General features: G+C 44.4%; 1 protein-coding gene across 4 annotated transcripts in view; it reads left to right on the forward strand.

The window, feature by feature from the left end:
- ep300b (EP300 lysine acetyltransferase b) overlaps nt 1-14,523 on the forward strand; it is a 34,856-nt gene continuing 20,333 nt past the window's right edge. For all 4 annotated transcript variants that reach the window (XM_084370890.1, XM_084370891.1, XM_084370892.1 and 1 more), the window contains exons 1-14: nt 1-2,121; nt 4,267-4,871; nt 6,361-6,540; nt 8,972-9,275; nt 9,753-9,866; nt 10,077-10,319; nt 10,597-10,702; nt 10,846-10,974; nt 11,137-11,254; nt 11,396-11,579; nt 11,755-11,832; nt 12,866-12,951; nt 13,243-13,395; nt 13,972-14,508. In XM_084370890.1, coding sequence (XP_084227016.1) covers nt 2,028-2,121; nt 4,267-4,871; nt 6,361-6,540; nt 8,972-9,275; nt 9,753-9,866; nt 10,077-10,319; nt 10,597-10,702; nt 10,846-10,974; nt 11,137-11,254; nt 11,396-11,579; nt 11,755-11,832; nt 12,866-12,951; nt 13,243-13,395; nt 13,972-14,508 — 2,931 coding nt within the window. In that variant the 5' untranslated portion in view covers nt 1-2,027. The remainder of the gene's footprint in view (nt 2,122-4,266; nt 4,872-6,360; nt 6,541-8,971; nt 9,276-9,752; nt 9,867-10,076; nt 10,320-10,596; nt 10,703-10,845; nt 10,975-11,136; nt 11,255-11,395; nt 11,580-11,754; nt 11,833-12,865; nt 12,952-13,242; nt 13,396-13,971; nt 14,509-14,523) is intronic.

Raw genomic sequence — 14,523 nt, forward strand, 5'->3', positions numbered from 1 at the left:
ACAAGCCGCCATTTTGTTTGTGCGGACAGACCGTCAGAAACAGGAGGAGATAACCGAGAGAAGGAGCGACTCCGGCGACCGACTGCAGCCGCTCCGGGAACCGCCGCGGGAGGAAAGAGTGGCGAGATCCTGTCCGTGTTATCAGGAGAGAGAAAGCATCACCAAAAAGATAAGACGTCAGTGGAGGGAAAACCGAGGCGGTGATATATATGTGTGCATGAGAAGGAAATACTCCGAAAAAATCCAAGGAAGGGGGTGTTTTGCGGAGCGGAGACAGAGAGGAGAGGCGGAAGAGGGCAATATATTATCATAACGAGGAAAAACCTGCGAAAAAGGGAAAACATCAACATGAAAAATCATTATGTGTCCGTCGCGGAGGAAGGAAAGAGTCCGCATAGACAATTATATAAATAAATTGCTGCCGGGCAGAAGGGAGAGGTGGAAAGAAAGACGGGTTTAAAGAGAAGGGGAAAATTGCCAGGATCAACACGAAGGGGGGCATTCTCCATCACAAAGAGTCAATGAGAGGATTTTGTCAGCCCAAAATATTTGAGGGGGGGTGTCAACATTAGTGTGCCGATCTGAAGCTTTCCGCTTCCGAAATAGCCATAATTTCTCAGCGACCCAGCGTCAATTTTTATCACATTTTCGCCTGTCGCCGTAGCTGTGCTCCGGGTTTTTTTTGCTTCAGATCTTTCCCTTTTCTCTTCTCTTGCCTTGCTAAGACATCCTGTGAGCAGTGGGTGAGATATCTATTTTTTAAGAGTATTAATCATTCTTTTCCTGATCTGAGATATCAAGTGTTCAAACCACACGAAAGCCGGAGGAGGAACCTCTCTGCTGGAGCACAAGATAAGTAACCCCACAGATCGTCCTCTGCAAAATAAAACTAATTGGATCAATCTGACTGGCTGCTGATTGGCAATCCGCGCTGTGATTGCCCCCAAGAACTAATCTGTCAAAGAAATAAAGTCTGCACCAGAAGAGGTTGCAGGAGAGGACTGATTTTTGACAAGATTTCCAACCTTTGCCAAAACCCCCTGCTGACTGCAATAGGCGTAATCGCGCAAAAGGGTTGCAACAACCAAATGTGCAATACGAGTCTGCTCTTTCTGACCCAGTGCCTTGCATGGTCAAACACTAAGTGCACAATTTAGTCGGCATGCACATGCAAAAGAAAACTCATGCATGGAAGTACACACCCGCAATAGACTTTCTTTTTATCTGAGTAACTGCAAGTGTGGGACTCCAGTGTTTTCATCTTTTTTGCAGAACTGTTTTGCTATTTATTCAGTTACTGACAAGCCAATGCAAGTTTTTCTCTCTCGGTATTGCACTCGAGAGCACCACTGACGCTTTAATTGTATTTTAAAAACTACTGCTGGTGGTCTCCACACACCGGTGGACTTGCCTTCATGGCTCTGGAGACGTAAAGGCTGGTATTGCCAGCAGCGAGATGTCTGGTCAGGTGAGAGAAATGGTAAATGCAACCGAGGGTCTCGTAACTGTTGCATGAGAGGACTGCCTCCAGAAGTTAACACAGGGATACTCCTGGCTTGTGTGCTCGGATCACCATTATCATCTTCGTGTCCTGACAGAGACTCTCCACAGAAGTGATTCAGACCTGAAATACGGGATTTCTCCGCCGACTATGGCGGACAGGACTGAGTGCAGCACGGAGGACGGATATCGGGACATTTTTTGAGTCGCAGAGGAGGCTACATGAGGTTGACAGAGGGCCGCACGCTTGCCTTTTTCGCCGACTCCACCTTCCCACCTCCTCCTGTTCAAATCTGTGAAGAAACAAAATCTCCGACAGGGGAGGGGGACTGATATCTGCAGAGAGGAATAAATCGAGAGGGAGAACTGTGAGGGAAAGAGTTCAACATTGCTTTCCTCTCCCCTACCGTCCCCCCAAGCGGTGGGGGAACGATCAGAAGCTTTTCTTAAAGGGATAAGGAGACGCAAATAAGGGAAATACGTTTGCCCTCCGTGGATCTACAGCATTTTTTTAATTCGTCAAAAATATGGCCGATAATGTCCTGGAGTCCGGCCCGCCTTCAGCCAAGAGGCCCAAGCTGTCCTCTCCAGCTCTCTCGGTGTCTGCCAGTGATGGAAATGGTAAATATATTGCATGCATTACTTAGCTGGAGATAAAACATGAACCAGCTCCCACTGTTTGTGTATTAATTACTGGTCAGTCTTGGAAGTCCCTGTAGAGTTGCACACCAACTTAGTTGGACGTAGTTGCTCCACAACTAATGCTTTTAAACACTAACATATCCGTAGCATGGTTAAAAAGGTCCAGTCTGAGAATTGTTCTTGCTAAAGACAAAGTATGATGTAGTGTTGGCGGCTGCAGCAACTTTGCAGCAGGGATGTTTTGATGCGTTAGCCTCAACAGGCTAACTAGCTACTAACTATAAGGTCCACCTCCAAACAATGGAAGAGTCGAGTCACCCCATTTTGCTTCAAGTTGTCAAGTAACTATAAAAAAGTTAATAAATCAGAAGGATGGGAGCACAAACGCATATAACAACGGGCCTCGTAAAAACTCCGTAAACATTGAGACAAATGGTCGTTTCTAAACGAGCTGTAGGAGAAAGTAACGGTAACCGAGTGGGCTAGCTAACTAGCTAGGCAGATAACCTCACCGGGTCGGCTCAGCTGAGCTCGGTTTTTAGCCTAGCAAAGAAAATAAACGATGGATAACTAGTCAAACATTATTGGTCAGAGCAGTAACTCTCTCTGTGGGTACTAACCCCTATCGTTGTTGCAGTAAAAACCTTTGGGGGCCATGGATTTCGTGTGCTTCAAGTGTTGTTAGCCGACACTGTTTGTAGTGAACTATTGTATACCAGCTAGCTATTGTTCGACACTTCATTAAAGTTGCGCAAAGCCCTGTTTACCAGACAAATATGTGGCTGTGTGTCCATTTTAACTATTACCGCGTTTAAATGAAAGGGCAAATTGAGCCAGCGGCTCTGAAACGTCTTCCCTCATGTCTTTTGTTCAAAGGCTTGTAGTTTCTCAATTGTGCTACCGACGAAAGCCCATTCTTGTTCCCCCTCCATTGTCTGCCTCTGCACGGTGACACTGCGCTGCACTTTTTTGCAGTTTACTTTTCGAAATGATGTAACACTTATCAAAACGGACCACATGGATTCATTTCAGCTCGGCTGTGAATTAAACTATTTTAGCAAACGAATTGATTTACACATATTGAGCATGAGGCTGTAAACTCTTGGCATCACCTCCTCTTGTTGCATCCATTTAAAACGAGACACAGGCGCCCTTAATGATGTAGGCAGTTAGTTCACACTTTATCCCACTCGTTTACCTTCATACAATCAATTTCTAAAGTATAACATGGAAACTTAATGGAATTGACTCATTTCAATGTCAGTTGTACAAAGTTTGGTGGCCACAACACTGACTCTCTCACTATGGCAGAAAATGCATTAATGTGGATTTCAAGCCTGATTCATGTTTAGTTTCCTACAGTATGTGGGCTCCTAATGTACTGAAAGCATTGAGTGAAGAGAAAAGTCAGGAGGGGATGCAACTGTAGTCCAGTGCATCAGGTCAAACACCAGCACAGCATGTTTACACAGTGGCGTCAATGTTGAGAGTTTAGAGAGATGTTGACATGCCAAAAGGGAAAACAGTCAAACTCTTGAAGTAATATGTTTGTGGGGCCATCTGAAGAAAAAACAGCATAGTTTGTGACCGTTAAAGTAGAGACATTACTGCTTTTTCTGTATCGTGTAGGATTAAAGAACTAAATGATTGAGTACACTACAGTATAAAGAAATCACAGACAATTTCCCCCCCAGTGGACAAGACGTCTGATACCTTTTTCTGTTTCATGCGCTACATAACTGTAGATCCATTGCACACACTACCTAGGTTCCGTAGTGTTTACCCCTCTGCGGCTTCTCACTCTGACCCTACTGCGTTCACTCTCCATGTTTGGCTCCCCATCAAACCACAAGCTGATGCCCAGGAGAGAGGTCCAAGCTGTGAGAGGCAGCAGCTACCCCTGCTCGCGCTGTCCAGCTATGGGCTCCAGATTAATGGTTGATCGTTTTCAAACTGAAGTCAGAGCTGTGTCACACTTAAAAGATGCAAGTTAATTCAATTAGCCTTCATAAACTGAGGCTGTGATCAGTGTGTTTTGTTGAATTTCCAAGTTGTCAACATTGTAAGTTAAATCTTTATTTTTCTAGTTGTTAAGATTTTTGTTTTTTTTCCCTCCGTGCCTAGATTTTGGTTCACTCTTTGACTTGGAGCACGACCTCCCAGATGAGCTCATAAGTTCTTCGGACCTGGGGCTGACTAACGGAGGGGATGTCAACCAACTCCATACCAGTCTTGCAGGGCTCGGAGGAGGCCTCGGTTTGGGAGGCCAGGATGCAGCTGCAAAACACAAACAGCTGTCTGAACTCTTGCGCGCAGGAGCACCAGCACAGCAGGGAGGCCCTACTTCCAACAGCACAGCGCCCGGGGCTTCCATGGGGATGATGGGGGGTGTCGGTGTCTCCCCTGGTGGACCTCAGGGCATGCCTCCCCAAGGCCAGCAGCAGCAGCCTGGATTAATGCAGCAGGTTGGGATGGTTGGAGGGGTGGCAGCACTCAATCGGGCAGCTGCCATGATGGGTGCCCAGAAGGGCAATCCTGGACAGCAGCAGCAAGGCCTGATGGGGGGGCAGGTGATGAATGGCTCGCCAAGAATGGGTTACCCTGGCAGTGGAGGCATGGGTAACAACAGTAATCTGTTGGCGGAGACCCTGCAGCAGCAGGGCGGTCAGCAAATGGGACCCGGGGGTCAGGCAGGGATGAGACCACAGCAACCCGGAGCACTGAACAAGGTAAGCACACTCAGCTGGTCCAGGGCCTTACAGAAGCGTTACAGAGGTATTAAAGGGCATTACAGTCAGAAACTGACATCTTAGTAGCAATTATTTTATAATAAACATTGAAGGAAAAAACACATTTTTATGGCCAAATGCTTGTCTAAACAAAGTGTGGTTTTGCTCTGCTGAGTCTCTTCAGATAGAAAAACGTCCCCGTTGCTGACAAAATCTTTTACATTATAAATGTTATGACATTGTTAAAATTCTACTGTATATTGTAAGTGCAATTTACACACTCTCCCATGGATATTGGGGAGTAGTGGGAACACGTATGTAAAATCCTTATTGGGCATGTGCTTGTTATAGCCCACAAATGTAAAATATACAAGTTTAAAATTGCTGCTAAAAATTGGGGGAAATGTGTTAATAAATTTGACCACTCGAGTTCAGTAAAATCATTCAAAAAGGAAAAGTCGTTGTGTTTTCCCCACAGAACGCTACTTACACTTGGGTTTATTTCAGTTCAACAATATTGTCATGTTTATGGCACCAAAGGCAGACACATCCTTTCATACTCGGTAGTAGTTACTCATGTGAGACTGGCGCAGACGAGTTCCCAGAGCAGGTGCAGGCGTAAGTGTGGTTATGTGTTGGGATTCACAGCAGCATCACCGTTCGCTCTGTGGTATTGATGGTTAACCTCTTTGCTAGTCAATATGTCATACGACAGTTGTGATTTTGTTTTAAAGGTGTGAAGGCAGTATTGCAAACAGCTGTGTTAACTTGTTTAGCATAAGTAGTAGCATAACTGTCTTTGCCTTACTGCTGCAGTGTGCACCAGCTAACACAGGATTTCCTCCTGTCCTGTAGTTAAAATATGTATCAGTGAAGTGTTAACATTATTCATGTTCAGTGTAGTTTAAGCTGATGAAGTCCAGACTTAGGGATGAAGAGTTTTATTCTACTCTAACAACAATTAACCAATCCTTTCACATTGCTGCTGCTGTTAAAATAAAGAGTAGTTTGTCCCGAAACTGAAGTAGCTACGCTGAAAATACTGAAGGTTGTTAGAACTTTTTTGCAAAGCCTAGAACCTGTTTCTGTTAAGTTATTGTGGACAGCAAGGTAAAGTTGGGAGAACGACAAAGCAATATTGTAACCTTATGGACAAAGTGGAAAGTCATTATGAAGGAGGAATAATAATAATTAGTAGTACCTGGAAAGTGATTCCATGTCGTCTCCATAGCACCTTTCAGTGTTGTTGTCGATCTTACAACAGTCTAATGTAGGATTCTATGTCGTCTTCAAACTTATGTAAGATGGCACTGTAATACCAGACTTGAATTTCACTTTACTAGCTGCTTGAATTGTGCTCTCATAGGCTAGGGAAAGTAATAGACGTGATACTCTAAACTATTAATTTCTTCCTCTCTTACTTTTATTCATCTCTCCTCCTCTCATCTTTCTCATTAACTATTTTGCCTCCCCTCCCCCTGCTCTCCAGATGAATATGATGGCCAATGCGGGCCCCTATGGTGGTCCGTACGGCCAATCTGCTGGCCAGGGGCTGCCTGGAGCAGGGCTGGGCCCACAGCTCCAGAATAAGGCGGGTATGCCCAACAATATGGCCAACCAGTTCAGCATGGACAAGAAGGCACCTCCGGGTCAAGGGATGCCTGGGATGGTAGGAAGTTGTTTCTGTTCTGTACTGGTGGATAAACTCTGTAGCCACATAGAAGTCATTTATGTTAATGTAGATTAAACTCAGTTTTGAACTAAACTAAATATACATGTTTTATCATCACACAATTTATTATATTCCATCTCTGTTCCAATTTCTGGTTAAATGATAAGCCTGATGATACTCAATCATTTTCTTACTGTCAGAAGCCCAAATCCAACAATGAACTACCCAACAAGTTCTGTAACTTTCTCTGTGTTGACAATTTTGACAACTTCTCTCAACAAGTCACAAACAAGTTTAATACACCCTCTGTATGACTGCAGGCTTTTCGAACAACCCCCTTCATAGTGGCTGTGTGCAACAGCTGTAAGCACACTCCTTCAGAAGTGATCAGATGATAAACTAGTTTGTCGCAACACACCTGTGTAAATGTTATTACATTATCTTTACTGTCGGCTTCGAGATGTCATATGCAAAACAACCACGGATGCTGCTGCAGATTATGTGATGGATTTTTCTATGCGCCTTTGTGACTTAATGCTATTAGTGTGTGAGGACCTGTTTGAATGGAAGAGGCAGTAGAATTACTTCCTTCACAACCAAAACCTTGTAAACAAATTGCAGATAAAACCCCTTTTTTTAGATTCAAGATGTTATTGGTATATTTCAGGCCAGCACCAGGGTCTGTATACGAGTCACTGTCCAGCTGAATACCCTCTTTTGCACCCGACTAACCCGTCTAAGTCGTGGACGACTTTGCTTGAGCAAGATGTGTGTTGGCATTTAACTGCATGTCAAACTTTCCATCTTTATTTCTGTCACAGTACAGCTCTGTGATGACAGTGTTGACAACTGCGGTCATTTGTTTCAGGTGCTTTAATACCACCGCTGACAATGATAAATTTGTTTTCGTCTGCTAAATCCTGAGAAATAGGATTTCTAGCCTCACAGTGTGAAGGACCTCGTTTCACTCTTTGCATATGCAACTTGACTACCAAACAGAGCTAATCTGTTAGCATTTATAGTAACTTTTGGGGCATCATTAATGCTAATGATTAAATCTACGGAACGCAGACCTTCTCATTAACTGGTGACAATTATTAAGTAGAAACTAGATATTTCTGACAAGGTTTTGCTGTTGAGTGTTTTGTGAATCTGAGTTGGAACAAGTTTTTAGGATAAGATGTTGAAAATGTTCTGTGTGTGCGAAATATAAGACATTTCCGTTGTATTATCTTTTCTCTGATCAGGAGTGTACAGGTGTGCATTAGGAAAAGACTAATAGGCAAATCTGAAAAAGATGGTGAGAAATTTGTAACTGTTGGCTAAATCATCTGCAAATAAGCTTACAGACATTTTAGGGGAAGCAGCTCACGCTGAGTTCTCTGCTGAATAGGAGGGATATCATCATCATGGTTGGGATTTTAGTAAAGCAGAAGCTCAAATCGTCATTACAATAATCTTACCTACCTCAGTGAAATTAATCCTTTTGAAGTAACATCAACCAAACGCCCCAGAACAGCCCTGTCGGATTGTAGTGAGTCACTACTAACTTCCCTGTTCAAATCTGACTACTGTATGTGAATGTACCGGGGTGGTTGTTGTTGTTTTTTTCAGCCAGTCCAGGGCAGAAAACCAAACTAGGTTTGAGATTAATTAGAAGCATTGTCTCCATGACGGAGAGATTGATTTTTCAACTGTACAATGTCCCTTTTGGCATGCATCTTGGTCACAGTTCTTTAAAAAAGAAGCCTAATCTGAGGTATCTGTATGAAGATTGTTGTTAGTGTTATGTTTTACCTAAAAGTCATTCCTATCAGCACATGTATTGTAATTAAATCTTTCAAATGCTTGTGTGTCTGCCTCAAAAATTGAATAATGGTCAAGCTGTAATTCAAATGAAAGTTGGACATCAGGGAAGTACTGATCAATGAGGCAGTGGTCACTGTGTCACTTGCACTGTTGCATTACAAGCCTACGTTATTAATAATGCGTATTGCTGTTTGGCTGTAATTAAACAAAGCTAGGCTCTGTATGTATTTTTTCCACACAAGAACAGTTTCATTCATTCATTCTTCAGGTGGTTGTTGTTAATTACAGAATTGCTGGAAGCATGGGTCTGAAACTGACTTTTATTTTAGAGCGTTTGAATCATTGAATCATTGCTCTTAACTCTTAACTCCTTAAGACCTGTTATTCCCTCATCTATATCCATATGTGTATCTACAAATGGGCAGACTAGTTATTCTCAAGTGAGAAAATCTACTATACATGTAAACACATTGAAAATGTGACCAAAAATTGTTGGCGCATTTAATTATTGAATTGATTTATTAGCTGTCAACCAAATTGGTCATTGGAAGTCTTCCTATAAAACCTGATGATTGCCGTCTTGTAAATAATTCTTTCCATATTCCTCCTCTGTCCCCAGGCCTCCCAGCAGCAGCAGCCTGGAGCAGTTGGTGGCGTATCCGTCGGCGGTGCAGCAGCAGTGGGAGGGGCCCAGGTTGGGCTCAATGCCGTGGGGGCGGGTCCCGGCACAGCGCCCCCTACAGCAGACCCCGAGAAACGGAAGCTGATCCAGCAGCAGCTGGTCCTCTTGCTCCACGCGCACAAGTGCCAGCGCAGGGAGCAGGCCAACGGGGAAGTGCGGCAGTGCAACCTGCCCCACTGCCGCACCATGAAGAACGTGCTCAACCACATGACTCATTGCCAGGCTGGCAAGTCCTGCCAGGGTGAGACGTTGAATTATGCTGATTGCTGGTTCTACGGTGTGGGGTTTATATCATAAACACTAGGCAGTGTTTAAAGTTGTCATGTATCTGCAGCATTTCATCCTTTCTTTTTTTTTTTGTCAGTTCCTGTTTGTTGTTTATGCCCCTCTTGGTTTGCCCCCAGTTTTTCATTTTATCAGATAGAGTTGCTCTCTCTCTCTAGCTGGCTGTTCTGCTGTAATTTTTCCTTTCTCCTTCTCATCTGGACATAGTTTTATTGTACTGAATGACTCATACAATAACTTTCTCAGTCTCTGGCTTCCCTCTTCCCTTTGACTTTATCCTTTTCTCTCATCCTTTTCTTGTCTCATTATTCATCTCCCTCCTTCACCCTGTCACAATTTCTCAACTCACTTGTTCTCCCTCTCTGTCTCTCTTCTCTCTTTCACTCTTCTTTCGTTTTCTTAACTTCTGTCCATTTCTGTCCCTCCCTCCCAGTGGCGCACTGTGCCTCATCCAGACAGATCATCTCTCATTGGAAGAATTGCACACGACACGACTGTCCTGTATGCCTGCCACTGAAAAACGCTGGAGACAAGAGGAATCAGCAATGTGAGTGCCTCTGTGATTGCCTGTCTTTGAACAGTATGCATGCACACGGCTCTTACTATTGAGTTATTATACAGAATCTACCTTGAAGCGTCAGAGAATCCTGTAACTAAAAAGTGCAAGACAGTCGGCTTGAATCCACAGATGCTCACCCTTTTATCTCTTCCCCACCCTGTCTCCATCAACCCTCTCCCCCTCTTGTTTTCTTGACAGCTCTTGTTAACAGTGCAGGGGTGGGTTTAATGAACTCTTTAGGCTCAGGGGTGCCCGGTGGACAGTCCAACACTCCGAACGTGAATCCTCCCAACCAGATCGACCCCAGCTCCATAGAGAGGGCCTACGCTGCGCTCGGTCTCACTTACCAGGGCAACCAGATACCACAGCAGCCATCGCAGGCCAACATGCAGAACCAGGGGCTACAGGGCCAGCCTGGGATGAGGACTTTGAACTCCATAGGTTAGTTTGCAATGTGCATATCAGAAATTATATGTAGCCCCACACAGAAAGTGCAAGCAGGGGTTTTAATTTTCGACCATTCATGTGTGACAAAATAATCTGAAAAAAAAGCTGACCATTGACTCCTCATTGATGACTTTGTCACACAAGTTTGATTTGAATTTCAGGCGATAGATTCACATTGTTCCTTTATCTTGTTTATGATACGTTCCCACATTGTTGTCAGTATTTCCCAGTTACAAACTGTACCCTTCAATCTCTATAACTCTCTTTCCAGGAGGAAACTCTATGGGAGTGAATGGTGGAGTGGGTGTGCAACCCCCCAACCAGCAGTCCCCCCTACTGCCAAACGCCATGTTGCACAGCAGCATGAATGCACAGAGGTAGAACTGCTTTTTGGTCACAGCTACTTTTTAAATTCAGGCTGCTTTCATATAACTGATTTAAACCAAGTCAAAATTAGCTCTGTAGTGGCTAAAGTCTTCTCTCCTTTCTTCCCTCCCTTCTTGTTTATTGCCTTCCCCAGCTTGATGAATGATGGTGTGGGGAACCTAGGCTCCATGCCCACGGCGACTCCTCCTTCTGCTGCAGGCATGAGGAAGTCTTGGCATGAAGACATCACACAGGACCTCCGCAACCACCTTGTCCACAAGCTGTGAGTATTCTAGCAAGCACCTCCCACAACCTTGTGTGGATGTGGCTGTAGCTAATGAAATAAAACTAATTTGAATATGAGATCATTTTCAGTGCCGGGTGCCTCTGTCCACAATTTAACTGTAGCTGTGTGTTCTTCTTGTTTGTGCACGTGTGAGAGCAGCGTGCAGGCAATCTTCCCCACTCCTGATCCAGCTGCGCTGAAAGATCGACGGATGGAGAATCTGGTGGCTTATGCTCGTAAAGTCGAGGGAGACATGTATGAGTCAGCCAACAGTAGGGTAAGAAACCAACACAGAGTGAGGTGTTCTGGTATAACCATCAGTTTATAGTTAAAGGAGGAGAAAATAAAAGTAGTTATTTTGTGCATTGTCTGATGTATCCTGTAACATTCTCTCTCCCTTGTGTCACATCCCTTCTAGGCGGAGTATTACCACCTACTGGCAGAGAAGATATACAAGATCCAAAAGGAGCTGGAGGAAAAGAGGAGGACACGACTCCAGAAGCAGGGCATGATGCCGGGACAACCTGGCATCGCCTCTCCAGGCCTCCCTCAGGGGCCGCCCAGCATGGGACAGCTGCCCATGGCCCCTGGGCAACCTCCAAGTATGCAAACATACCATTTAACCTCCCTCCCACACTTCTGTATGTGCATAGACACAAATGAATGAATGCATGCATTCATTCATTCATTCATTCATTCATTCATACATCTTTTAGTCATCTCTGTTTTTTCTGAAGACAAGATCTGTGATTCGTGTAACTCTTCTCTCCCTATCAGATGGTCCTCACGCCGATCCGTCCATGGTCCGACCGACTGGACCCAATCAGATGGTCAGCAGGATGCAGAACCCAGCAGGTACAGCTCCAAAATGTTAATGACATTTTTTCTGAGGCTTGTTGAGGCCAAACTTACAGAAGTTTAGTTTACAAGGACATTTGGAGAGGGTAATGAATAATGAGTAGTGTGCATAATGTTGTTACCCTGCTAGCATGTTTATGCTTACAACCCTGACCATGTTTTATCCTCAGCATGCAAGTAAATTTCACCACGTGAAGTCCGGTCTCTCTGGCCATGTTAAGTTTTGTTGACTTGCTGATGTTACTGTTCCTCTTGGGTTTTTTAACCAGGCAACACCTAAATAATTCATGAGAAATAAAACTAGCTAAATGCTAAAGGTAGCTTGTTTAGCAAATCTCAGTCGGTGCCATCTCATTCTTTTACTCTTGTGAGTTTCATGTGTTTTGGTTTTAAAGCTACCGTTTAAATGCATGAATTAATAAGTATTAAAAGTACTCAAACAGATGGAAACTCCAAAATACTTTATTCCTACAAACCATGGACTGTATATAACCAAAGTATGTATCGTAAAACAAAACCAGTTACATCTGAGAGGACGCAGTTTGCTGGTAGATATTCCATTTTCTCAGAGCAGTCAAGATCTTACAAGGGCAGACTCTGTAGGCAGTATCTGCAGATATAAGGTATTGTGCGGGTTCTGTGGCAATTTCTTTTTTCTTTTGGTAATTATATCAGCCTTAAAACACATGAAATGAAAACATTACAACCTTACTGTTTTACAGTTTGCTAGCCAACTTGAGAACTTCACTGCCACTGTAATTACTACAGTCTGCCTTTTGTTGAGCAACATATGCTCATAAGCTTACTGATAAGCAACAGAGCATGCAACGGGTCAGACTGACCCTCACTGGAATAGGAAGCGCAGCCCGCTGTACATTTTTAAATTCCAACAGACCATTACCGATCAGAGTTTTTCCTCACATTCCTCACACACAAGAGTTTTTGACTTTCAAATAAAAAGTGTTCCCAGTGTGAACACGGTATGTTTTTGCTCTCCTTACCTCTCACTTCTGTCCTCCTTCACTTCTAGGAATGAACCAGTTTGGTCAGATGGGGATGCAGTCGATGGGTCAGAGATCGACACCTCCTCTTCCTCTAAATGCTCCAGTGAACCAGGTTAGCAACACTGTCACCATCTCTATCACAGGCTACTTTGGTATTATATGAGCTGCTGTAATGAGACGTGCTATAGGCTAAGACAATGGTGTTTTCTTAACCTAAGTACGGTGAAAAATCTTATATGTGTGGAGGAGGGTACGCACATGGCAAAGAGACAACAAGCAGAAGAATCATGTTTAGTGCTTCAAGTGCATACCTGTGGAAAAATAATCACTGTTTGCTGAAATTACTTTTAACTTACTTTACTTTAATTTATCTAAGTCTTCACTTGTCTTGTATCGTTACCAGATGGGTATGGGAGCAACAAGGATGGGTCAGCCCAATGCCACACAGTTACAAAACCAGTACCTCCCACCAGGCCAGTTTCCTGGGTCCAGTCCTGGGCGGGGCTCTGGTCCTGTTGGCATGAACCAGCCAGGAGCACAGACCGCTGTGCCATCGGTAAGGATTGAGTTACAGTACCTTGTGAAGTAGAGATGACTTTGATAGCTGAGGGTCTTTACAAAAGTGGAGAGTATGTCATATTATGAGATTCAAACATATCTTCAGTTAGTTAAACCTGCTGAATGAATGCAAATGAGGATGAACATAAAAATCAACTCTCAGAGCAGCTTTGCAGAAATTGATGGATAGTGATGAATACTGTATAATTAACTGAACTGTCTTCAGGATTTTGGCACGTAAGTCTTTTCTGCTCAGAAATGGATCGCAGTTCTTTACTGGCTCTCTAGAAGCTTTAAGACTGATTATTTGTGCTTTTTGGCAATCTTCCCTATATCATTAATTCACGTTTTAAAGAGACCAATCGGAAATAAAGTGTTGTGACTCAAACCTTCCACAGTTGTGTTTCTGGTAAAAACTTTCTCTATAATTAGCCGGACCCATGTTGTTTTTAATTGTCTCTCCCATACTCTGGAGATCCATTTTTTGCGTTCCAATAATAAAGATTTGTTTTCTAGTTTAAGAAGAGCAGTGATCCCTGGCATTTCCCTTACCTCTGTGTCCTTTCCTCTGTAGCAGAACCAGATGTCAACGCCGCCTTCGCTCCCAGCCAGCAGCCCTGCAGCACAGTCTGCCTCTTCCGCTCCAGGCTCAGGAGCCCCTGGAGGCTCCATGGGGCCTGGTAGTGCCAGTAGTGCTGGGCCCCTACCCAACCTGCCTCCATCCTCCACCCCCACGCAGCCCAACTCCTTCCCTCACTGCCCACCCATCCGCACGAACTCTCCCTCACCAGCACGCAGCTTAACGCCTCAACCCCATCAAACACCACCCACGTTACCTGGTTCTCAAACCCCACAGCCACAGACTCCTGGCACACCCCAGCTGCCCCCTCCACAGCACCCCCAGCAGCAGCAGCAGCAACAACAACAACAACAACAACCAGCTTCACAGCAGCAGCCGCCGCCATCAGGCCAGGCGGTGAACTCTGAGAAGGCCAATCAGCTTCCACAGCAAACGCTTGGGGGTGGGGCTTCCTCAGGCCCCCAAGCAAGTCAGGCTTCTTCAGTGCCTACCCAGAATACTCATGTGCCATTGCAGCTGCCACAGACCCCAGTGAGTAGATGACCC

This window comes from Pagrus pagrus (genome assembly GCF_965226575.1).
Source record: "Pagrus pagrus genome assembly, chromosome: 13".
Classification (NCBI taxonomy): domain Eukaryota; kingdom Metazoa; phylum Chordata; class Actinopteri; order Spariformes; family Sparidae; genus Pagrus; species Pagrus pagrus.